The 24,545-nt window shown below is 36.8% G+C and overlaps 1 protein-coding gene across 1 annotated transcript; it reads right to left on the reverse strand.

The window, feature by feature from the left end:
• Positions 1-256: 256 nt before the first annotated feature.
• On the reverse strand, positions 257-17,551 carry LOC121792662 (callose synthase 3-like). The gene is made up of 43 exons (XM_042190696.1): positions 17,235-17,551; positions 16,481-16,719; positions 15,944-16,044; positions 15,529-15,653; positions 15,329-15,422; positions 15,066-15,176; positions 14,835-14,951; positions 14,562-14,654; positions 13,703-13,794; positions 12,707-12,833; positions 11,942-12,079; positions 11,765-11,841; positions 11,607-11,700; positions 11,414-11,533; positions 11,194-11,311; positions 10,387-10,721; positions 10,236-10,288; positions 10,094-10,154; positions 9,617-9,698; positions 9,441-9,490; positions 9,242-9,328; positions 8,564-8,701; positions 8,379-8,473; positions 8,159-8,243; positions 7,258-7,418; positions 7,056-7,179; positions 6,851-6,951; positions 6,635-6,764; positions 6,394-6,545; positions 5,614-5,723; positions 5,419-5,541; positions 4,915-4,983; positions 4,650-4,836; positions 4,421-4,574; positions 4,037-4,156; positions 3,851-3,966; positions 3,673-3,756; positions 2,693-2,805; positions 2,369-2,598; positions 1,489-2,286; positions 1,350-1,400; positions 752-937; positions 257-657 (listed from the first exon to the last, which is right to left on the reverse strand). The coding sequence occupies exons 2-43, from the start codon at positions 16,671-16,673 to the stop codon at positions 409-411; spliced, it is 5,844 nt and encodes a 1,947-aa protein (XP_042046630.1). The 5' UTR covers positions 16,674-16,719; positions 17,235-17,551; the 3' UTR covers positions 257-408.
• Positions 17,552-24,545: the final 6,994 nt, after the last annotated feature.

The following is a 24,545-nucleotide window of genomic DNA, read 5'->3' on the forward strand; positions in this document are numbered from 1 at the left end:
TATTATCCATTGACAATTGAACTTCACCCTTAACACACGAAGTTGTGGTTTCTAATGAAATCAAACTTTATGCTTGTATACGATTTTTTTATTCTCTCCGTTTATCTCGCATATGAAATGTTACTGTTTGCATATGAATATCTGATTATCTTATTATGAAATAGATCACTTACCTAAATTGTTCAATTTTATGCATATATGTCTCATTTAGGCTGATGAATTCTCCTTAAGCTCAATTATGATAATAAGAGGCAACTTTAAAAAATACTACTTATAATATTTGCCACCGTACCATAATGCATAATTACAAGGATAACGAGAGAGATAAGCTTAGACAATTCATAAGTAGACAAGTAAAAATAGATCCAAGAAGCAATAACACTACTACTGCTACTGTTACTGTTGTTCCTACTCCTTGTTCCTGGAGGATCTGTCTTTCCGATGTCCACCCAGAATACGTGATATCTGGAGACCTCTACTGAAGGCTTGGTTGAACAACATTCGAGTTTGGAACTCTGATACGAACGGAAACCATGCAAGGAAAGCCACTGGTGTGAACAGAAGTAAACCCATCAGAATTTCATACCCACGAGCTAGCGTTCTGACTGATCCCCAGAATCCAGCTCTTTGAACAATTGGCTTACATGCTTGAGCAATCTGGTAAAATCAAAACAGGCAACCAAAAATGCTTCTTGAGAATAAGTTTGGATGTAAATAAAGAAAAAAGAGGTGTGGTGGAAATATAGCTAACCAGAAGCAAGCCCCAGCCAGTGGGCATGAAAGCAAGTATGCAAACCACAATATCTCTTGGTGTCATGTGTGGTAGGGCAATCAGTATGATCAGGATAGAGATGAATGTGACAAAGATTAAGCCCTTGATAAGGCGGAAGACGAGTTGGAAATTTGCACTAAACTTCCTTCGCCCTACAGAAACCGTCTGTAAAAGAAACACAAGATAAACCATCAGTTTCCAAACCCAATGCAATAGCATATGAACAATTAATAGGAACCTGAGCTGGATCGAGAGAATCTAGAGGAACTTAGCATAGTTCAAACAATCAAAGTTAAAAGGATGCATCGACAGAGTGCGAAATACATGAAAAAAGAAGTGAGGCGCGTTTGTGTAAGTGCATACATGCAGAATCCGTGTGTAATCTTTCTACAAAGGGTTGTGTATGAAAGTTGTCGAAAATATGACAATTCATTTCATGGGGATATCAAGGTATTGCATACAGGTGATAGCAAATTGCCAAAAAGAAAGAAAGAAAGAAGGCTCAAAGAATGAACTCTTCTCCAGTTCAATTAAAGTGCCTCGGAAAAAATTCTGAAACTGGAATAACTGTTCTCACCTTCATGACAAAAAGGATTAGGAATATTACCAGCCATGATATGCCATATACCTGCCATTCATTTAAGTAATGGTTATAGATCCAAATAGCCTATCAAAATCAAATGTGACAGTTTATCAGGGTAGAGAAGAAAATATACCAGAACACTTTGGTTCTTCCTTGTGATGTGCAAGTGATATACAAGGCCATACTGATAAACGAAAAACCTTATTGCCAGTAATATTTCGGCTATAATACCACGTTTTCCAGAATGTCGGAGGTGATCTTGCTCCTCTTCCCACCATGATTCCCAACTTTTCTCTGGGGGGACACCAATACCTCCTCTATTACTGATCCATTTATTCCAATCAGTCCAGTCATCAACAATCTTCTGCCACTCAAAGCCAGAAGGATTGAAGAGGAAGGGAGCAAAAAGCCAGGTTCCCACCATAAACCACATAGATACAGTGATTAAGATATATGAAACAGCACCTCTGTAGGTTTGACCAAATATCTGATAAACGAGAAGCAATATCATTAACTCAAGCCCCTTGACAAAGTGGCTACGTGAGTAGAGACGATAATTTTCAGCAAATTTGGCATGGAACACAACAAATCCACGACCTGTTGCCCTATACTTTGCACCTCCATGAAGTAAAGTCCTCCCATAGTAGTGGGTTTTAGTCCCAAGTGAAAAGGTGAAAAACACTGGAGCCAATTGAAGTTGCATCAATATGAATTCACTCAGTGCAGTGCGAAAGCCCTTTTCTAATCCAATTTCCATCATCATAGGGAGAGCCATCAGAAATCCAATTTGCACAAAGGACTGAGAGGCTAATGCAATTTCAAGAGACTTATTATCTCGAATTTGTGGATGCATGCTTAATCCCTTTTCAAGCCCACTAAGAACAAGATAAAGGCGTCCGTAGAGAAATATATACACTGTGAGCACAGTAATCTGTCAGAAGAAATGCAATAAGGTTAGAATATCTGAAGACAAACTCAAAAACCACCGGGTAGACAATTCAATTGACACGCACCAAAGTACTGAAATAGAAACCAATGGTTGTGAAATAACATGATAGCATGCGAAAGAAGTCAAAGCGATGCCCCAGTCTATATAAATCCCGACTCAATGTTTGTTCTCCATTTCCGTTGGCAATTTTTGCCTCAAACAGAGAAATTTGGTTAAGGCCAACATCTCTCCCTTTACCAACTTGTATGTACTCATGATGGGTTACATTGCCTTCACGGAGTGTAGAATTGAAGCCTACAGAATTACAAATGCCAAGCAATTATATCCATACCAAAGTGTTTCAATATAGATAAATATGGAATAAGAACAACAAACTTTATGACCATACCAGCAAATATATCCTCACTCAGGTTGATGATCTTGGAGGCTTTGCTCACCCCACCTCGTGTAAGGTGAAACAATCTATCAAAAACATCAGGATGGCCATAGTGAAACCGAACTCTGCAAGAACAGAAGAAGGAAGCATGATACAAGACAGTCAGTTGACTTGAAAAGATGATGAGTCCAATTCCATAAAAACAATAAAAGAAGGGTGGCCAATTAGAATCAACCGAAATTGCTGAAATGCAAACCCTTGGCAAATTAAACGTATGTGAAACCCAGAGGCTAAACATGAAGCAAAAGTAAGAGTGTTCATGCACCATTCCCACCACAAAATTAAATATATTGAAGATAAGTGAATAAAACCCTGTAATGAACTTATAAACGAACAATATTTCTGAATATTTAGGAAATGTTTCAGCCTTCTATGAGTTCACGCAAATTTCAATTTTCAAATATATAAAACCCTGGCAAGGCGAATAACACTATGCATGAAAGATTAACTCATAAAATTCTTTTTTAATGCATATTTTAATAATGCAACTCGATTATCTAAATTATAGAAAACAAAATAGGAATGACCAGAAACAAAGTTATAAATTCCATTTGGGCTTCTTTTGCGTAATAAAGCATCAAGGGGTTCAACTCTTGTTCACGATAGAAAATGAAAATAACAGAGACCTTCATTATAAACTATAGAAAAGAGAAAGTTAACCAAAAAAAGGCTGCAATGCATGCATATGAAATTAGCTTTCAGTTCCTCCAGCCATGCTGAATTACATGGACAAAGCCTCATCTATTAGCTGTCAACTATGCAGAACCTCAAACATTGTACACGTGAGTGACAAATCTCACAAGAAACAGTAAAACTGAATAATAATTGTAATTATTAATTGTATTTGCCAGGTCAAGCAGACTGAGATACATATTCAAGAACATGGTTTACTGGCTAGAAGAGTTGAGAGTGATGCAAACAAGAGAACTTACTTAAGGGGATTGGCCAGCAGCCTCTGTCCAATAGTAACAAAACTAGTCTCTTGATTAGACATAAACCAAGCAAGAGAAGAAACACTGCATCATCATGTAATAAAAGAGCAATGAGTTATATAAGGAATAAATATACATGCAAATGCCAAAGCAGGCTAATTATGACAGAGTGGCGCACCTTCCAGTGAAGATATGTTCCCTAAGGCCGAGAATTGATGGGTGTCTCAGATCATGCCTTTTAAGAAATTCTTGGAGCAAGTTTCTCATTTTAAAAGCTTCTTCCATGTAGTTATCCTAAGTTGGATAATTATGTCAGGTCTCAAATTTAAGAAAATCATATATGGATTGGCTAAAAATAACATACCTGATTCATATCTATCGTTTGTAAGCCTTCTCCGCGCGTGAAAATGATGGCATGATTCTGGTTTTCAGGCTTTCCTTCACCCAGGATAGCAGGGCCCGGAAGTTTTATACGGTAGATTATCTACAAACAGAAATTCATTATAGACAATCAGCCATCAAATATGTAGAGTTGTCAAGCTAAATTTCTGGAAGAAATTTCTGTATAAGGTCCTCATTGTGCGAGAGCTCCATACAAAAACACAATGATGATGTATGAAAAAATCAAGTCAAGAAACAACTTTGAAAGTAAACATACCTACTTTTTAATCTTGTAAGTTCCTTATAATAAATCTTAAATTAGCTAGCTGCTAGTTTCAGATGTTGAATTCTAAATAATCTCAAGTACCTGATCTAGATTTTGGCCTGGCTCTGAAGCATTTGATTTTGGCAGAGCAGCCTTCACTAAAGTGGAGTAGTACACCTTGTCATTGACCTTCTTGGTTCTGTCTTTACTAGGTTCTTCAACTTCATCTATATATGCTACTCGAAGAGATGGATATCTGCCCAAATAAATAGTTAGATAATGTGCTTGGAGGATATTAGGATACCAGAATCAAAGCTCTATAATCCCGTACGTTGTCATAAGTCTTAATATATCTTGCGCTCGTTGATCTCCAGATCGTTTGTGAATGCCATATAATTGGCAGGAGACAACATATGTAAACTTCATATCAGCTACGGCTTGACACTGTGTAAACAGCGACCTCTCCCCCTTAATCTGATCTTCACTTGTCTCAATGGCCTTGTAACCTTCCATTAAATCTGTACAAACCAAGAAATATAGCTGCTTATACTCTCATTAGTTTGCAGTTAGATGATTCACTGTATAAGATGTAATACCATCATCCTTGGCCATATCAAGGAACGCTTGAAGTTCTAGAGCTCTGCGGTAATACATCATTCCTCTAACTGTCACAGTGTATAAAATGCATGAGTCTCCAAAAATATGTCTTACAAAAATAATTAAAATAAATATCAATTCTGCAATTCTTCAGGGCTTGCTCGTGCGATTCATCAAATCCAGCCAATAACAGGTATAACGTATAAAAACATGAAGGATACAGCTAACAATTCATGAAACCATCTAGTGAATCAATAACATGGTAATAATCTGATTTGATTTATGTTTAAACCTTATGTAAGTTAGTAAATAAGCCACATAAATCATCGATTGGAAATTAATTAGGCGCTTTGATCGAGGTATCCCATCATGACCAATTGCTTAAAATAGTCAAATGACAACTCAGAGACTGCCGACAGAGCACAACTGAATAGAGATATCTATGAAAAGCAAAGAGAAACTTCAATGTGAATGAGAACACTAATAATTTGACTTTTACATACCAGTTCTGGTCAATGTTTGGCCCCTATATGAAGCCCAAAGTCGTAACTGCTCTTCCAGTTCATCAGAATCCCTTAGATTTTCTTCATTGCAGTCAACACGATCAAGAAAATTGTTCCATTCATCTGTGGGATTTTATTGTAAGGTTAGTGAAGAAGGAGAAATTAGACAAGCCTCATAGCATCTAAAACACAAACCTGGGAAAATTTTCTTCAGGTAAAAGAGAATGGATACGCCATCTTCATTTGCCACTTCCAGCTCAGGCAATGAGAAAAGTACCTCCTCCGTGTAATAAGGAGTCAAAACACTATATGTCGGGAAAGCTCAAGTTATATTCACACACAAGGACACAACGATAGGGGCATGCCTGATGCGTTTACACTGAACGACTGACTAATCATGTATCAGTACAAGGAACAAACAGATGAGTAACTAATACTTATTCAGCTGGGTATAAACAAATGAGTATTTAAATAAAGTATTGACAAAGTTTATATCATTACAAACCTACGCAAAAGATCATACAAAAAATCTATAGTACATCATTACATTTTTTGCTATCTTCAATGTTAATAACCCTTTGGCCTTTAGTGACCATCAAACATAATACAAGGTGTTTATAAAGCTGGGAATGACGCTCTGTGATTTTCTCGATTGCACTGAAGCATTAATCTAAAACTAAACTTTGCTAAAAGTCTTGTCCAATAAAAACAACCAGAGTATATATCTTTAATATTGTAATTTAAAATTAACCCTTAGTTATTTCTTTATTCTGGGCAAGGGTTACAGTATCATACCTTTCTCATGAAATCCTACATGCACTTGCATTGTTTGAATTATATTCAAATTTGCAGAATTAACTGCTTATAAGTTACATGAATGGTCACAAGGTGAGAGAATAACTGAATCGCCAAAGATACATGATCTTTTGACAACATACACAATGAAACAAAAAGCACAGTGTAAAATGAACTCACGAGAATGACAACATATTGCGGACTTTAGGAGCTGCTGGCATGTCCATGAACAAGGAATTGGAGAAAAAGGAAATGCGCCTCCTAGCTTCCAAGTTTGAGGGTACATCCATTGCAGATTCCTTGACTGTCAGCAACAAGTACAACCTCTTGATCTGAGAAGGGGAAATGAAAATGTCAATCAAGAACAGAAAATAAAAAAATAAAAAAAAAGCTTATCAATATATACAGTTCAACTCTATACTTTCTCTTTCCAAGCTTCAGATTGAGGAGCTGGAAATTTAATGGCACCAGCTGATGCAAATAACTGATATTGCTGATCAAGAGGGACCATGCCTTCATGTCCAGATCCACCATGAATTGAATCTAGCAAGCTATTCAAAACAAATGTAGTAACTAAGAACATTGCATAAAGGCTTCAAAATTCAAGTTCAACACATCTATTCTGAAGAACTGTTACTTGGATATATGATCTTCCATCATTATATCTCGGGTCACGACTTCAAGCATGTCCTGGAAGAGGATTACAACTTGATCCCTATCCTCCGGCTTATTTTCTAGCTGCAAAGTAATTATAGAAGAAAACAAGGGAAATCCTTACCATGTAATGTAATTGACAAGCCTAACAGTAAGTAATTATAGAAGAAAACAAGGTAAGTCCCTACCAAGTATTTGACAAGCCTAACGAAGAGGTCATACAGAACAGGAAGAGCATTTAGCTTGTAGATAGTTAACAGCTTATCATCCGCTATATGCTTGTCAACTTCAGTAAAAATATACTCAATAACCCTGAAAAGAAAGATAAGTTGAGTGAACAGAGGGAAGTAAATGACTGAGGGATCAAACTGAAAATCCATAAATACTTACTCTTTCTCACGATTGCCGTGAACTAGAAACATAACAATGTTCCGAAATGAAGCATAACACTCGCAGACAGCAGAATACATGTAATCATCAGACTTTATCCGCTTTTTCAGTTCACTATCCTTTCCGTTACTGTCTTTGGCCATATCAACTGCTATAGGGATCTGCGTTATCAACAAATCCAGTTAGTTACATGAGAAAAAATGATTTCAAATGCCAACTCATCACTTCAATTATCATTGAAGGATATGAAACCAAAAATGACGTCTAATTCTCTTATCAATATCCAAACCCCTATTCAAAATGGTACACACAATTAAACAAAAACGCATCTTCTTTCTACCCAAAGTGCCACAGTAAGTTAATGTGATAGCCTACTCACACAGAATAACAAACAAATGAAGATGGGTGTGATTACAAATGAACACCCTGCCATTTATTTTACCTTAATTGATCTTAGTTCTGTAGTGTCTTCCCAACATATGGATTACATCTGTGTGGATGATGTTAGAGTAATGTACGTATTTTAAGGTCAAACGACAGACCATGTAATGTGTTTTTATTCATTTCCTCTCTTCATTTATTATAAAATAATAATCAACACAACACAAAAGTGACTACATAACAGATAATAATTTCCCCAGTAATATTGGTAAAGACGCTCTTTGATATTCCCATCACCTATTTATTTATCTTGAACACCATGGCAGAAAGTTTGTCCTATATGCCATGGTATTTTCATCTAAGCATTTGTCTAATTAGCCAATGTAGCTAAAGTGAGGAGATGAAAAAGAATTTAATAATTTATCAGGGATCCAAGAAGGAAAATAATGGACAACCACACCATCTACCAACATGGATAGTAAATATCTAATATAAAAAGGAACAAATGGTCAAAAGAAACCTTGCTAGCAAGCAAAAACGGAGGCCATTGCATCAGTTCCAAATCACGATCAGCCCAGTATGGAACAAGTAACAGATCCATTTCCCTAACAAAAGCAAGTTGAGAAATAACATAAAAATATATACATCTTGTCTCTTTCCTCTTTGTCCATGATAATGAGAGACAGCGAACAAATCAACCAACCAGATGACTTTTTCACAGCATTCATACAGAATATCACCTGTTACTTATAAGATCCTCCTCTCTAAAACTTGTTATTATTTTGTTCCACAACTGAGCAAACCTTGCAGCCGCTTTTTCCTTGCTTGAAGGAATCTGAGAGGGTGATAATCAGAGAGGTAAAAGTCAATGATGTCATATGCATGCATAATCCAAATACTAGCGGGGGACTAAAAAACATGCTACCGGGTCAAACTTGCGGGAGAAGGTGGCCTTCAGTCCTTTCTTTTTTGTTGTCTCAGTTCTCTCCTCTGGGATTAAGCAGGCATTAAAAGCACCAGGCAACGACTGAAAACGGGATCTAAGCATTCCTAGTGTTCGAATCTGAAACAACAATAAGTAGAAAATTAACTAAGTAGGACAAAAAAGAAAATAAGAAGTTAAACACCAAACTATAAATATACATATTATCCTCTTTATAGATTACTACAAGGCATGTTAAACATTCATTATCTAGAAGTAACAGGTTTGGAAATATCATGTTATCAATTACTTTTATTCACCTGTGTACCAATGGTGAACCCATTAATTTTCTAGGAAACCAAAAACCACGGAAAGTTCAAAATCCTAGTAGCTAAAACACTTTTTAAGTTTTAACCATGTGTTTGCTCTAGAGGACGAAAAAAGGTCTCTTCTGCCTGAAACATATGAATAATTTCCTTCAACATGTGAAAGCATCCTATAGTAGACAAAGCTTTCAATTTTATCATTATTCATATTCTATTGAAAGGGCAAAACTAAAATTTTCAGGTTGAGAGTTCTGGGAATGCCATAAGACACAATCTATATATACATATCCAATACAGATGAAGACTGATCATAATTTATATGAATGTTAATATCGCCATCAGATGTTCCCCTAACCTCTCCAAGGCGTCGGAATGCACCATATATACCTCCAAAAAGTGTAGAGAATATAGCATACCATATCTGGCTATCCATGAAATAAACCTGGAAAGAAAGTATAAACAAAAATGATCTCCAAATGTATAAGAATCTCCAGATTGGAGGTATAGCATCAAAAGGAAAAAACTCGGTACTGGAAGAAATGATCATTCCATACAAGAATAACTGGGGCCCATAGTGCAATTACGACACCAATGTTATTCTTTGCTGCAAAAAAAAAACCATGGATTTAATAATCAGTACAAATGTCAAAACAATTCTTTCAGTCCAACTGTTTCTTGTACATATTTTTGCATGCGCATACTGTAACTCCAGATTAGTCCTCTTAACTACCTTGGGGAAAGAATTCATGCCATTGATAAGTTGATATGTGAACTTCCATGATATCTTTGGTTGGAATCACCAGAGGTTTAATCTGGAATCAGAAGATTTTGTCCACAAATCAAACACAGTTAATCATGTAAATTGACTATGAGAAAAGAATGGTGAGAGCCTAAGTTTAACCAACAACTAGTGATATTCCAACCCCAAATGTTTTAAAAAATAAACATCAATAGGGAATGCCTCAGTGATGAGATAATCTTAAAGCTACAAATGCAGAAAGCCTTTTAAGTAAAGATCTCAGCATTTACTATATATCCAGTGATCATAAGAATAAAACACAAAGAAATAGGGAATGCCTCAGTGATGAGATAATCTTAAAGCTACAAATGCAGAAAAACCTTTAAGTAAAGATCTCAGCATTTACTATATATCCAGTGATCATAAGAATAAACCAAAAAGAAATGGGTAGGGGCATAGGGTAGGTACCTCAACATAGAAACTGAAAGCTAATTTTGTAATGATAAGAAGCACCCAGAATAAAGAATACCTGGCAAATATAAAAGAATAAAGATAATAATCGAATATCACATGAAATGATTCTATACAACGAAATAGATTCGGGCCCTACTTGAAGAGAGAGAAGGTGCTTTCATGCATTCCCCGTCCAACATAAAGTCGAGGCTGTAATATATATTTATGGGAACAGGAAATTACCATTTGAATTTTAATTCATCCCATAAGGGGTACATAAGAAAAAATAAACTGAATGTATTGCATACCTGTGACCACCACATCATTAGCATCACAATCTTATAATTGGAACTTTCCAGGAATCGGCGAATGAAGGGAAAAAGAAAGAGAGTGACAGCAAGCATATTTGGTGACAAGTAGATAACAACAGCCATGATGAATAATGAAGGAGAACTGTTGCTATTGCCGAACCAACTTTTGATAGTTCGAGCAAAGCCAGGTGGATTCTCCCATGTATACGCATAAGTAACAGGGAGAATAACCACCCACGCAGCAGCAGACACAACCTTTAGAATGTAGCGGAGCTTGACATGGAAAGACATGCTCCTCCTAGCTTTCCAACTCAATATCACATCAAGGATGGCTGCAAGAAACATTCTAATATTTTAAAAAAGGATGACAAAACATTTGCAAATCAATCAATACAAAATTCATAGCAGAAAAACACGAGCACAGGCAAAACTTAAGTAAATTCTGGTTTAAAAATAGTACAGTACTTGAGTACTATAATTATATGTCATGGATGTTACCAGACTCATGCCAGCATATGCCAAAGTTATTACATATCAACCTATTTTGGCGACTACACATATTGAAGCCATTAGATATTTCGATCAGTTCCAAAATGCCTAGATTTTAATAACAGGTATAATGTATTCCACAGCCAGAGTTTTATTCCTGCCAGAACCTTTTAGTCATCACAGTACAGAAAGATTATATGCATCAACACTAAGGATGTATGATTCAAAACAATATTTGTATATATGACCAAAACCTTTCAAAAAAGATAAAACAGTTTATAATAATCGAGTACAGTAAAAAAGTAATGCACATACCTTGCCCGAGTTTCATAATTGCTGCAGTTATAAAAATGCTTAGTACTTTCTTGAAACCATTGGCCTCAAAAATTGAACTTGGCTGACCAGAATCATTCCAAGCAATGATGATCATAGCCTTCATATATGGCAGTTGTTCACAATGTCAGCATCAAAGAGCAGATGAAACACAAGAAGGATAATGAGTACACAAAAACATGAGAAGCACTGAAATACACACCTGCAAGCATAATATGAAGAAACTCCACATTCTGTTGAAGCTCCTAAAGATATGAAAATAAGACCGGATTTCAACAAAATCAACTTTTCCCACCCATCGATCTCTTGTAGGCCTGCTTTCCTAGTTAAGAAAAACTTCTATTCAGTTGAATTACCTGCACATTATAAGGTGAAAATGGCAATGTATTCTTTACCCCATTCTTTTCATCCCGAAGTTGATCCATAGGCTTACAAAAATAATCAGCATCAGCACGCATCGGCCATCCCAAACGGAAACAATCCACAGACCTATTTTACAAAAATAAGTAACTGATTTGATAGTCAAGCATATTCATAAAATAAACAAGTATACCAAAAGTATTCATTAAGATCATCATAGTTTCTCCACTGTGAATGTTTTGATTTTGCTATTTTGCTTCTCGCAGCTTCCTGAAAAACAAAAAAAATTAATTTAGCAGGGAAAAAGAATAAATTATCATTGCGCATGGAGAAATAAAATTGTAAATGAAATTTTTTATTTGGGCTTTACCCGAGCAATGACTTGATAAATTGGAGTGACAACTTTTTGAAGAAAAGCCTCTTCCTCTCCTCCGTAGGCTGGTTTTACATTTTCACCAGTCATTGGACTAACATTTCCAGCAAGCATTCCATAAAGTTCAAAAGCCATCTGTAAAGATAAAATCTCAAAAATGAGTTGTAATATCAAGATCGGAAAAGAATTTATACCACGCCATGATTTACATATGTAGAATGAAAGATAACATATAGATTCGATTATGATTAAGTGAGCCCAAGAGGGTCAGATATACGAATAGCTTTTCAATCAAGAAGACAAAAAGAAAAGAAAATCGTCGAAAAGAGAATAGAGCAGATTACTGGAGTAGAATCAAAGAACAGTATTATGCATGCTAGAACTGCCAAAATTATTATTTCATGGAATTGTGGAATATATGATAAAATGCAGATTTCACACTGCCGAACTACCAAGATAACAGAAAGCAATGTTGAGTCTTCTATAGCAAACAAAGGTAAAGGTTAATATGTGCTTAAGTCTTATATGTTGTTCCTCTCTTGATTCATCAAAAACTAGAGTAGAAACAACAACTAAAACTAGCAGAAAGAATAAGATATTTCATGTATGCAATTCTTTTTGCAGTTCGTTTTCATCCTGGGTTAACATGACATGATACAGCGACATCTTATACTTTACCAAAATGCAAATTAAAAGAAACTATTATCCCAGCTTTACTAAAGACCATTAGATGTAAAGGAAATAATCTACTTAAAAGCATACGTGATGATATATGTAGCAGAGGCATTCTGGCATGAATCTTAAATTGGCAGCTTCACCCCATATTAAAAGATAGAGTCCCATATATAACAATTTACGCTGTTGCATTTCCTGCTGTATTGTGGGTAACCTGCAAATTAAACAAGTGGAAAACAATCAACAAATTACTTGTGGATAGCTCATAATGTGTGACCGAGTAACATTTGTTTCACATATTTTAAGTAACAGATTAATAGAACAAACAATAGGTGGTTGAATTGATATTTTCTTCCACTGATGTCTAGGTTATAGATCAACTACACAGTACATACTGAAAATTGGAAGTTGAAACTCAACAAAATTCTATTTAAAATAATTTTAATTCTTCATGGTTGCAGGTCTATAGGACTAATTACTCTCTCTTTTTTAGCATTCGTTACAATTTATCCTCTCAATACTTCTTATTTAAATTTTTTAGTAGTATATGATAAGAATTGTAGCAGGAAATAATCTTTAGAGAAGAAATATATTAAAAAGACACTAGCTGGCTTTTGTGATTTATGAGTGGTAGCCTGAAGTCCTAAACAAGTTTTAATAACTGATCCTAGCCAACTGTTAGAAAGTGGAATGTTGCTTAATCTGAATGCTATGGCCAGATTTTACATCAATTATGATCTTATTGAAAGGTATTAAGTTGATTTTATATTTATTTAGAATATAATCTGCATCTTTTCAACATTAATTTTTCATACAGACAGAATCACACTTTTCCAGAACAGATGCTTAACCTGTATGAATTATCACTTACAAATACTCAACAACATAGTTTGTTTCTACACTTGACTTCATTAGCAAATACTTATGGGCGAACTATACTATATGCAATTCTCATGATGTTTATAATCCAAGGACAATAAAATTAGTATCATTCACGCCTAAATGAATCTGTAATCAGAAGTTGATAGAAAGAGTAGCATTGCATGTAGCCATGGACGACAGTCTTTTGCATTTGATTCTTACCAGAGGCTACTTTTGCGATCCAAATACTTGCACCACTTTTTGTAGTTCTTGAAAAGCTTCTTCATAACTTCATCAAGAGCACGATCATCCAACTGAATTCAGCCAAAAAAACATTATAACAGTTTTCTTTGCCACAAAATTATAAAAACAGTCTGATTTTAGTCTCAACAAGACAAAAGAAGCAAAATCAAGAAAATTTTGAGTAGATTCGATTGAGACAGTAACTTCTTAACATTAGCATTCATCAACCAATGGCAAATAACTTGGTCCCTCTACACCGTCAAACATATAAGTAAGTGCTTAGGGAGGAAACCTGAATAAAAAACACAGTTATGTCTGCGTCGTAATAGCAGTGCTTAGAATGCCAAATTATCGTGTTATATCTACCATGTTTGTTTTAGTGTTAGGACCAGTTGGGTAGTGGTCACTTATGTTGACTAGGCACAGTAATAGTATCAGTAAAGCCCTTCAGAATCATGACTTGAGATGTACTGCTACATATTGAATAAGATGAGGGAACTAGCTCTCTTATTTGAATCGGGGTCAGCATGACATTACTTTATCAAAAATTAAATGAACTATAGTTTTGCAGCGATTCTACAGGGTAATGGGCAAAACTTTTTAGCCTAGCTGGGAAGTATCTAAAACATGACAATAGCAACAAGCTATTTTGAAATAACAGAAAGCATATGTTTACCAATTAGAGTACGCCAAAGAAACTACAAGATTTTATGATATACAACTTCCACTAGAGGAGGTAGGAGAAGATTTTGCTCATGTAAAACTATGGAATCCATGCTACAGCAAATGAAAGTGATCCAGAAAGCTTATCAAGGGAAATAATTCCCAGAAGGTATACCTTGGGTTGTTGGTCGGGCTTAGGAAACTGCCGTATATGAACATTTGCAAGTAACAAAATCAAGTGCTCCCTTTGATTAGCCACACTATCCTTCTGCAAATCAATGGGCAGTCAACAGCAATGTGATTCAACGTTATCTTTCTGAAAATTTAATCAAAATCAACAGCAACTGGACTTAAAAATACATCCTTGGGCCATGTGATGCATAGAAACAGCATCATTATTCTAAAGAGGGGCAGATCATAGATGTTAGCAGAAGTTATGCTGCTTCACCTGGAAACCAAACATAGCTTGAAGCCAGTCAAGGATATCTTCATCCTTTTTCTTCTTGTAATCCTTTGGCCATGGCAGACCTCTAGTATTCCGAAGCGCTAGTACAGCGGCTTGAATCTGTACAGTATTTATGTCGGACAATAATATCAAAGTCAAATAATGAAAAGCAGAAAACAAGCAACTAGAAATCAGTAAATAATAGAGACAAATAATACTCTATTAAACATAGACCTCTGGATATTTCATAATTGCCTGATTTGCACTGTCAGGATCTAGAGGTAGAATGTTATAAGGGACATAAATTTCTGTCTTCTCTGCAACTTTATCATGCGTTTCCAATATCTGTATGAAAAAGAGTGGATACAATCAGTTTCCACAAAAAAAAAGCAAAAATGCAATGTACATAGTTTCTGCTCATGGTGATTCATGAAATCCTGTATACAAGAAAAGGTTGAAATACACATATGCATAACAATCGGAACAGTATTATTTACCTCCCGGTCAACTTCCACGGACTGTGTCTGATTAACTGCTTTCAAAACTTCAAACAGAACATTAGCTGTTTGGTATGCTTTTGTCAACTGAGCACTGGACATATTATATTCAGAAGTTAATTGGTAGATACATAAATCTATTACGAGTATTTGCACAAGTAAAGAAAGATGGTGAATCATGAATGAAAAGAATAATTTACCGATCAGCTTTATCAGCAGCATTTTGTAAAGCTTGAATATACTTTTTGTAATAGAGCTGATAAAAGCTCTGCATTTCACGCGCGTCACTTTTTTTTACCCTTCCCATCAAGGTTGGGTCATTTTCCTGAAGAAGAAGCATATGAAAATAAGGTGGTATGAAACTCAAAAAGAAAGGGAGATTATTTTATTTAATAAATGTTACACATAACAAAGACAGAGGAACTCACAAAAAAGTTAAGATGCTAGATGATTACAACTACAAAATTCTAGAACTTGCAGCTAGAGAAAGTTTTTCATAGCGTAAGACATTGTTGCTCTTACTCAATTTAAAAGCACATATGATAAGCTTGATAAAGCTTATAGTGCACCAAACAGTTAACTCAATCATAAAATAGAAGTTACTCTCATACTTACCCTTTCTAGGCGTTGCAAAAGAGCCGTTTTAAATTGACGAACACCGCGTCCACTCGATGTGGGATCCAACCTATGAGCTTTCTCAAAAGCATAAAATCTACCTGCGTTATTAAATCATTGATGCTTATGTTAACAAAAACTGAATTGTTAATAAATTTATAATACCTCAACTAGGATTGGTGCAACAGAAAAAAGGCATAAACAGGTAAAGGATAACTGATATTCTAGCACACATGGTTGAAAGCATTTCATGAATGTATAAATTTTATAACAATTCGAAATTAAAATGCATGCTGAATCCCTGAAAATATACACGTTTGACTTGGAGAAAAATAGGAAAATGCTCAATAGAATCACAATGCCAAATCAGCACTCCAATCCAATTACCAACCAGCGCTGCCTCTGAGCTTATTAGCATCAATAATGATTAAGCAGTCAAAGTAATATCTCATAGGTCAGTAGGTCACACAGAATACATGGACATGTACAATCATACACCATCAAATATATCTATGAAATGCATAATTCCAATCTTACATAGGTATGCAACACGAGGATTGCTGGGCTCGACTTCATTGGCAACACGCAGAATGGGGGCAATTTCCACTAAAGACGAAGGAACTACTTCACTGTCAAAAATAGACTCTCCGAGATTCCCAACCGTCTGCGTGCGTGTGATCCGCCGCTGCAGCTGTGAATTCTGCTGCGAGGGCCCACCTCGTGATGCCATTTCAATTTGCACACCCCTTTCCAACCAAGTATCTCACTGTACGTGCCTATACCAAAAATTAACAAACAAATTACTCTATGCTTTCATATAACACCCCTGAACATTCTGACCCCAAATACGAAAAATACATAAAATCCATGTGGTAAGATATTGTAATCAACATCCTCACTCAAACAATCAAAACCAAGGAAAATAACATGGAAATGTAGATATGCGCCATAAAATAAATAAATAAACTTATCACGAGAAATCTCAACTTTCACATGAAAAGCACACAGAAAACCAATACATGAAGCACTGCGTTCAGTAACAAGGGATAGGAGCATGAATCTTATAAGATGCTGCACAAATATTAAATTATTAAAGTACTTGGAATAGATTCAGCTTATTTTGTAGAAGTCATTAGAGTATTACAGTTACACCAACTAGAACTTCACTCATCACTCTCAGATCTTTTAGTCCAATAACATAAGGAAAGACACAGCCAGAATGCACAGTGAAGTGATTGTAGAGAGTAGCTAACAGTGCTGAAATCAAGCCTTGAAGAAATGAACAATATACCCCTCGGCAAAAGTAGATCAGAGTTGCACCAGCAATGTCGGTTCTGTAAGCCCGTAAATAGCAGAAATAAGCAGAGAAAACACAGCAGCACTAATATAAGGCGGTTGGATATTCCTGTGTGCGTGCATTACTTGCTGGCTCTGCTGTGGATTGAGTTGGAGATAGGAACTGTGCTGCTGGAGAGATAAATGCAGCAACCCTAAAGCGAGAGTGAGGATGAGATTTGAGGAGGGTGAAAAAGGCAATGGGTGCACCAGCAGTGGTGGTGCCTTTCAGATGCAACAAAGTAAGAGAGATAATTGCAATTTTTGGATTTTTGTGAAGGAATGGTGTTGGGTAGGTGGTCTATTACTAAGGAAATCTGCACCGTTAAGAATCTTGTAATAATACGCTCACTTTCAAATTCAAATAGTATAAAATACTTGGGTCTTCTTAAAATAGAGACTACATTCAAAAATAACGTACTTTCCGTTTTCTATAGTTGAATCATTTTTCCATTTTTTAAAGTTTTCTCAGTCATTTTCATATATAGTAACTTTTTTATCTTTCCTACTTTACTCTTTCTTACTTTATTCTGTCTACTTTATTCACTTTCTACTTTATTCACTTTCTACTTTATTCTTTCTACTTTTTCCCCTCTCTTATTATTTATCTATTTATTTAACACATTCAACATTCATTTCTTAAACTCCGTACCGAAAAGCACAACACCCACATCTGGCTCTTGCCAACGAGCACGGATGTGGGCCCGCACCCATTTTTACTCCATGTCCTTAGGCAAGAGCACAACATCCACATCCGTGCTCTTCCGCAAGGACAAGCTCAAGGATCCTACCATTCTATTATTCAATTTAAATAAAAACATTTCCACAATATTAAAATGCATTCAAATTACCCGGAATACTATTACAAATTATAAAAAAAATAAAAATTACATAATTAAACTTCTAAAAATTAAAAATTACATAATTAAAATCCTAAAAATTAAAAATTACATAATTAAAGGCTAAAAATACCCCTGTAGAAGACTATTCATCCGGCTCTACCCTCAATGTTCTTTGGAGACCCCGTATTATTGCCACATGCGATCGAAGTTGTTCGGGGGTCATAGTTGACCTATCGGCCAAATTGAGTTGGGTCAAAACCCCCACAACGAGTTGATGGGGGGGTTGAGGTAGCACAAAGGGAGCGAGAGCAGGATCGGGGGCGGATGGAGTCGCGGCGCCACGGCGGTTGGTCGTCGACTTCTTCCTTCCTTGCGGCCGGCGTTGAGAACTACTCAGGTCGGCGTCGGGGCTACCCAAGTTAGCTCCGACGAGCTGGGTGAACATGTAACACCCTGACTTTGTGTTTATTCTCCAAAGGACGTCGTTACGCATCTGAAAAAAATTTCGCCTTTATTTATTTGTCGAGAGAAGTATTTCACTTTTTAGGCCAAACAATTATTCTTTCCTAGCCCAATTTGAAATCCAATTGTCATGAGCTCAAAACTTTTTAATTCTTCCTTCTTTGAGCCCAAAATTAATCCTCTTAATTCTAATCTAAAGATATCTATCACTATTCGATATCAAATCTACGGTAATTATCTCAAATCTCTCCAACCACCAAATCCATCAATATCTATCAGTTTTGCCTATATAAATCCAATCAATCCCACAATCTTTCTACACATAAATTCAATACCAAGAAAACAAAGAGTTAGAGAAGAAAACCGAGAGAGTTAGAAAGGAGAGAAGCGGTGGCGCCGATTGCCGCTGAGGTAAGAGGGAGAAGGCGAACGACGACAAGCCGGCGGGGAGCAGCAGGAACTGTTCGGTAGTTCCGGGCGGCTTCGAATGGCAGCAACGGTGTTTCTGACGTCGGTGATGGCACTGCCGGCAGTCAACGAAAGAGGGAGAAGAGGAGACAGCGGCTGATGCCACTACACGAGCAGCAGACAGCAACGGCAGCTCGGGAGATGGCAGCAGCAGTGAATGGCGGACAGCGGCTGCTCGGCTGAACGGCGATGGTGGAGCTGAATGACGGTACGGCTGGAAGAACGACGGCGTAGAACTGAGAAATCGAGAGCTAAGAGACATGAGGTAACGGGAATGAGAAGTCTGAATTTATTCTGATTTGGGATAACAAGAGCTAGTATGTGGGTTAAATGTGTGACTGTAAAAGAAAAGTGATTAATGGGTTAATTCCATGTTTAAGTTGGCCGAGAGGAATTATTTGATGGAATGAGTTTGAGCATGACCTTTTGAAGGAGTTGGGATTATTAGAGTCTATTTCTTGGGCTAAAGGAAAATAAATGTGCTTGGGCAGATGAGTGGATGCGGATGGCCGCTCGAGCACGAAAATAAATGAAAGAGAATAGAAGCATGAACTAAATGAAAAGATTTTCTCCACGGATAAAACGGAAGTCGAATTAAGGAATTCAAATTCAGAAAATTAAACGAACGAGGTGGGTTTTCTAACTAAGTATTTTGTGGGCTTTCTTTTTAAATAAGGACTATGTCCTAAGCAGTTTATTTCAAGTACGAGTTATGTGATTAAATTCTAAATATATTGTGTCATGCCGTATTTTGTTTTTGAGGATGTGCCTATCTGATCGCCCGGTGGGGAGCGAGTCCCTACTAGTAGTTATGAGTTTAATCGAATTCTGGTTTGTCTAGGGAGCGAGTCTCTATTCAAGCTAGTGTACACAGAGGGGATAGTGCGCTCTCTCTTTCGAGTTGGCCGGTCCAGTGATCGAGAATGTGGCCACGTTCTCGTTTCACACATGAGGTTCAGATATGGTACGAGGAGAGAGAAAAATGGGCTGCGTGGCCATACTTTTGAGCGAGAAAATGTTTTGGGTGACTTGGTCTCTTATAAAACCCCGAGTTCACTTTTAAATGCTGACACAATATTTTATGAAAATTATTTTGGCATGTGTTCACTGGGTACATCAAGTACTCAGCCCTACATTTTCTTTTAAAAATTTGCAGGTTGAGCGTGACGGGCGAGGTGGGTGTTGAGCAAGGTCGTTGAAGAAATCTAAGTGTCTAGTGTGTGTCATGTCTTCACACGTGGCATATTCCTTCTCTCAACTGCTTCCGCTGAGTAGTTGTCCTTCTTTTGAGTTCTTGTATCCCCGAGATAATATTCATTTTTGAGTTGTTGATTGTTGAGATACTCCGATTTTATTCGCGCTATTCCCATTTATTTCGAGCTATGGTCGATTTGTGTTGTTTTCCCCTTTCTTCCCCGCTTCTTTAATCCTCCCCTAGTCGCGATCAACCGTGTTTTCTATCCTTAGAAAATGCGGGCGTGACAAAGTGGTATCAGAGCAATTTTTCTTTCCGCTCTGGACCAGTGAGTCTTTTTCTGTCTTAGTCTAGACTTGTTTTGCTAGACTAAAATAATAATGATAATAATAATAATAATAATAATAATAATAATAATAATAATAATGATAATGATAATTATGCATTGAAGGCTCAACATCCCGACTCGTCACACTCAACCGAGAAAAAGGTAACATGTTTTTTAGAATGTTTTTATGAGAAAGTTTTGGAGAAAGGAAAATGAGAGGATTTTTTAGAATGAAACATGAGAAATTTTTTATAAGAACGAGGAAGTAAAATCTTTTTGTGAGGGATTGGTTTCAAATTGAGAATAGTATTTTCTAATGTTTGAGAAAAGAGCAAGTTTTGAAGAGAAATTATGAGTTTGATTTCGAGTGTGAGTTTTAAAGTATGAAAGTGTTTTGCTTTGCGATGTTAAAATGTTGTGTGTTATACTTGGTTATCTTTATGTATGAATGATGATGAAGTATGTTGCGAACATAGAGTGCTTATGTTGTAGGCTAGATTGAATACGAGCGAACCGTAGTTTAAGTTGAGATAATCTATCACTTTCCCGAGTGACGAAAACGAACGAGAATCTGAAAGTTTGGGATGAACCCCTAATTTGTCAAGGCACGACTAGGCAAGGAGATCGAGAGTGCGAATGGAGGCCGGTGAACCATGAAACTTTTCTTGGAATTGCGTGAAACTTTGGAGCAAGCTAAGTGTGAACCATTTTATCTCTAGTAGGATAGTTACTATTTCCTATAGTTTTCCCTAAACGATAAGATCAAAAAGAATACGAAGAAAATTTCAAGAAGAGAAAGATGATATGTAATTTTCGAGCTTTTATATTAATGGGTTAAAAACACACAAGTTTAATTAAATAGCTCTAATATTACAACTTATCTGCAAGAGTACAGAGTCAGCTGTAGTACTTCGAGTGTCGAACCACAGGGAGGCGTAGATTATTTAATTCTAAAACAAACAAAAGACAAAATTAAAAAGGACTTTGTTTTGAAGGTTTTGATATCTATAAGCTAATGATAAAATTAAGCTGCAAGTTAACTAAGGAAAGACTAATCAGATGGGAGAAACATGTCACTCCAAGTTTCTCATTAGACTTGAATCATTCTACACCTATATCGAAAGCACATATTTGGGATTAATTAATCAACCTAATCGCGTGCACTGAACATGTTTGCGACGTATAATTCACAGTCAGCTGAACACTTGTTCCATGAATTAACTTTCAACGATATTAAATTCCTGCCGAAGCGCGGGAATAAAATATCATCAACTATAAGAACTTACCTAATCCATTGTCAAATTATCCTCTGAACAATTCAAATTCAACAACACATCAATTGATTAGTCCATCCAAGTTCATGTTAAAGAGACGATAAACAAGGATTAAAAATCTATAACGATAGAGGCCTCTAAAGTGATAGAATCTAACATTAAACACATCAACGATGTCAAAACGTGAATTCAAAGGTGCAGATACATTCAAACAAGTCTAAATCACAACTTGGAGCAACATAAAGAGCTTAGCCTAAGCACATGGTAATAATAACAATTAAAACCGTAGGAAGCTTGCTCTTGTTGAGTGGAATGGAGATATGGAGATGGATCGTCGGAATTTCTTCCTTCTCTTCTTCCTCCTCTCTTTCTCTCATTTCTTCTCCCATTTTCCTCTGCAAAAACGTCCCCCTTTGGGCCTTTAAAAATTTCCAATTAAACTCTCCTCTACTCCATCTGAACTGGCACGTGTGTGCTCCTCACTTGTCCAATTTCATCCTCCAAACCGTGCCCACCTTTCTCCAAAGCAACCGCCTCTTTTTACCTTTGAAACTGCCGACACTGCAGTTAGAAATAATCCACCCGGCCGGGTGGATTTTTAAACAACAAATTCACCCGACCGGGTGATAGAAATTCCACCCCTTCTGGATTTTCGATGCATTATGTAACTGACCCGGGCGGGTGTTAAACGGTGCTGGGTTGACCCGGACGGGTAGTGCGATGACTGCTGTTGTGCTGAATTTGGAACTATTACGCAGTGCACGCCAACTGTTTGGTGAAATGCTTCAAAGAGAATTTTGTCCTTATATTTTACATAGCACACCAAGTGTTTGATGGAATGTTTGAATGAGCTCCAGCTAGCTTTTCACATCCTAATCTTCGATGAAAACACAATTTTATGAATCATAACTTACATAAAAATGTGTAGTCAAAGGGGAAAAATATAGAAAATATGCTTCGCATAAGAAGATCATGAAGACGAAATGAAGTTTCGAACACGAAAGTGGGTGCAAGACAAGATGATGGAGAAACTCTATATTCGAAGGACGTAAGCAAATTTCGGGACAAAATTTTTGTTAAGTTGGGTAGATTGTAACACCCCGACTTTTTGTTTATTCTCCAAAGGACGTCGTTACGCATCTGAAATTTTGTTTCACCTTTATTTATTTATCGAGGGAGGTATTTCACTTTTTGAGCCAAACAATTATTCTTTCCTAACCCAATTTAAAATCCAATTGTCATGAGCTCAAAACTTTTAAATTATTCCTTCCTTGAGTCCAAAATTAATCATCTTAATTCTAATCTAAAGATATCTATCACTATTCGATATCAAATCTACGGTAATTATCTCAAATCTCTCCAACCACCAAATCCATCAATATCTATCAGTTTTGCCTATATAAATCCAATCAATCCCAAAATCTTTCTACACATAAATTCAATACCAAGAAAACAAAGAGTTAGAGAGATAGAGAAGAAAACCGAGAGAGTTAGAAAGGAGGCGCCGATTGCCGATGAGGTAAGAGGGAGAAGGCGAACGACGACGAGCCGGCGGGGAGCACCAGCAACTGTTCGGTAGTTCCGGGCGGCTTCGAATGGTAGCAACGGTGTTCCTGACGTTGGTGATGGCACCGCCGGCAGTCAACGAAAGAGAGAGAAGAGGAGACGGCGGCTGATGCCACTACACGAGCAGCAGACAGCAACGGCAACTCGGGAGATGGCAGCAGCAGCGAATGGCGGACAGCGGCTGCTCGGCTGAACGACGGTGGTGGAGCTGAATGACGGTACGGCTGGAAGAACGACGGCGTAGAGCTGAGAAACCGAGAGCTGGGAGACATGAGGTAACGGGAATGAGAAGTCTGAATTTATTCTGATTTGGGATAACAAGAGCTAGTATGTGGGTTAAATGTGTGACTGTAAAAGAAAAGTGATTAATGGGCTAATTCCATGTTTAAGTTGGAGGAATTATTTGATGGAATGAGTTTGAGCATGACTTTTTGAAGGAGTTGGGATGATTAGAGTTTATTTCTTGGGCTAAAAGAAAATAAATGTGCTTGGGCAGATGAGTGGATGCGGATGGCCGCTCGAGTACGGAAATAAATGAAAGAGAATAGAAGCATGAACTAAATGAAAGGATTTTCTCCACGGATAAAACGTAAGTCGAAGTAAGGAATTCACATTCAGAAAATTAAACGAACGAGGTGGGCTTTCTAACTAAGTATTTTGTGGGCTTTCTTTTTAAATAAGGACTATGTCCAAAGCAGTTTATTTCAAGTACGAGTTATGTGAATAAATTCCAAATATATTGTGTCATGTCGTATTTTGTTTTTGAGAGTGTGCCTATCTGATCGCCTGGTGGGGAGCGAGTCCCTACTAGTAGTTATGAGTTTAATCGAATTCGGGTTTGTCTAGGGAGCGAGTCCCTATTCAAGCTAGTGTACACAGAAGGGATCGTGCGCTATCTCTTTCGAGTTGGTCGGTCCAGTGATCGAGAATGTGGCCACGTTCTCGTTTTACACATGAGTTTCAGATATGGTACCAGGAGAGAGAAAAATGGGTTGCGTGGCCATACTTTTGAGCGAGAAAATGTTTTGGGTGACTTGGTCTTTTATAAAACCCCGAGTTCACTTTTAAATGCTGACATAATATTTTATGAAAATTATTTTGGTATGTGTTCACTGGGTACATCAAGTACTTA

This window comes from Salvia splendens, chromosome 2, assembly GCF_004379255.2.
Source record: "Salvia splendens isolate huo1 chromosome 2, SspV2, whole genome shotgun sequence".
Taxonomy (NCBI): domain Eukaryota; kingdom Viridiplantae; phylum Streptophyta; class Magnoliopsida; order Lamiales; family Lamiaceae; genus Salvia; species Salvia splendens.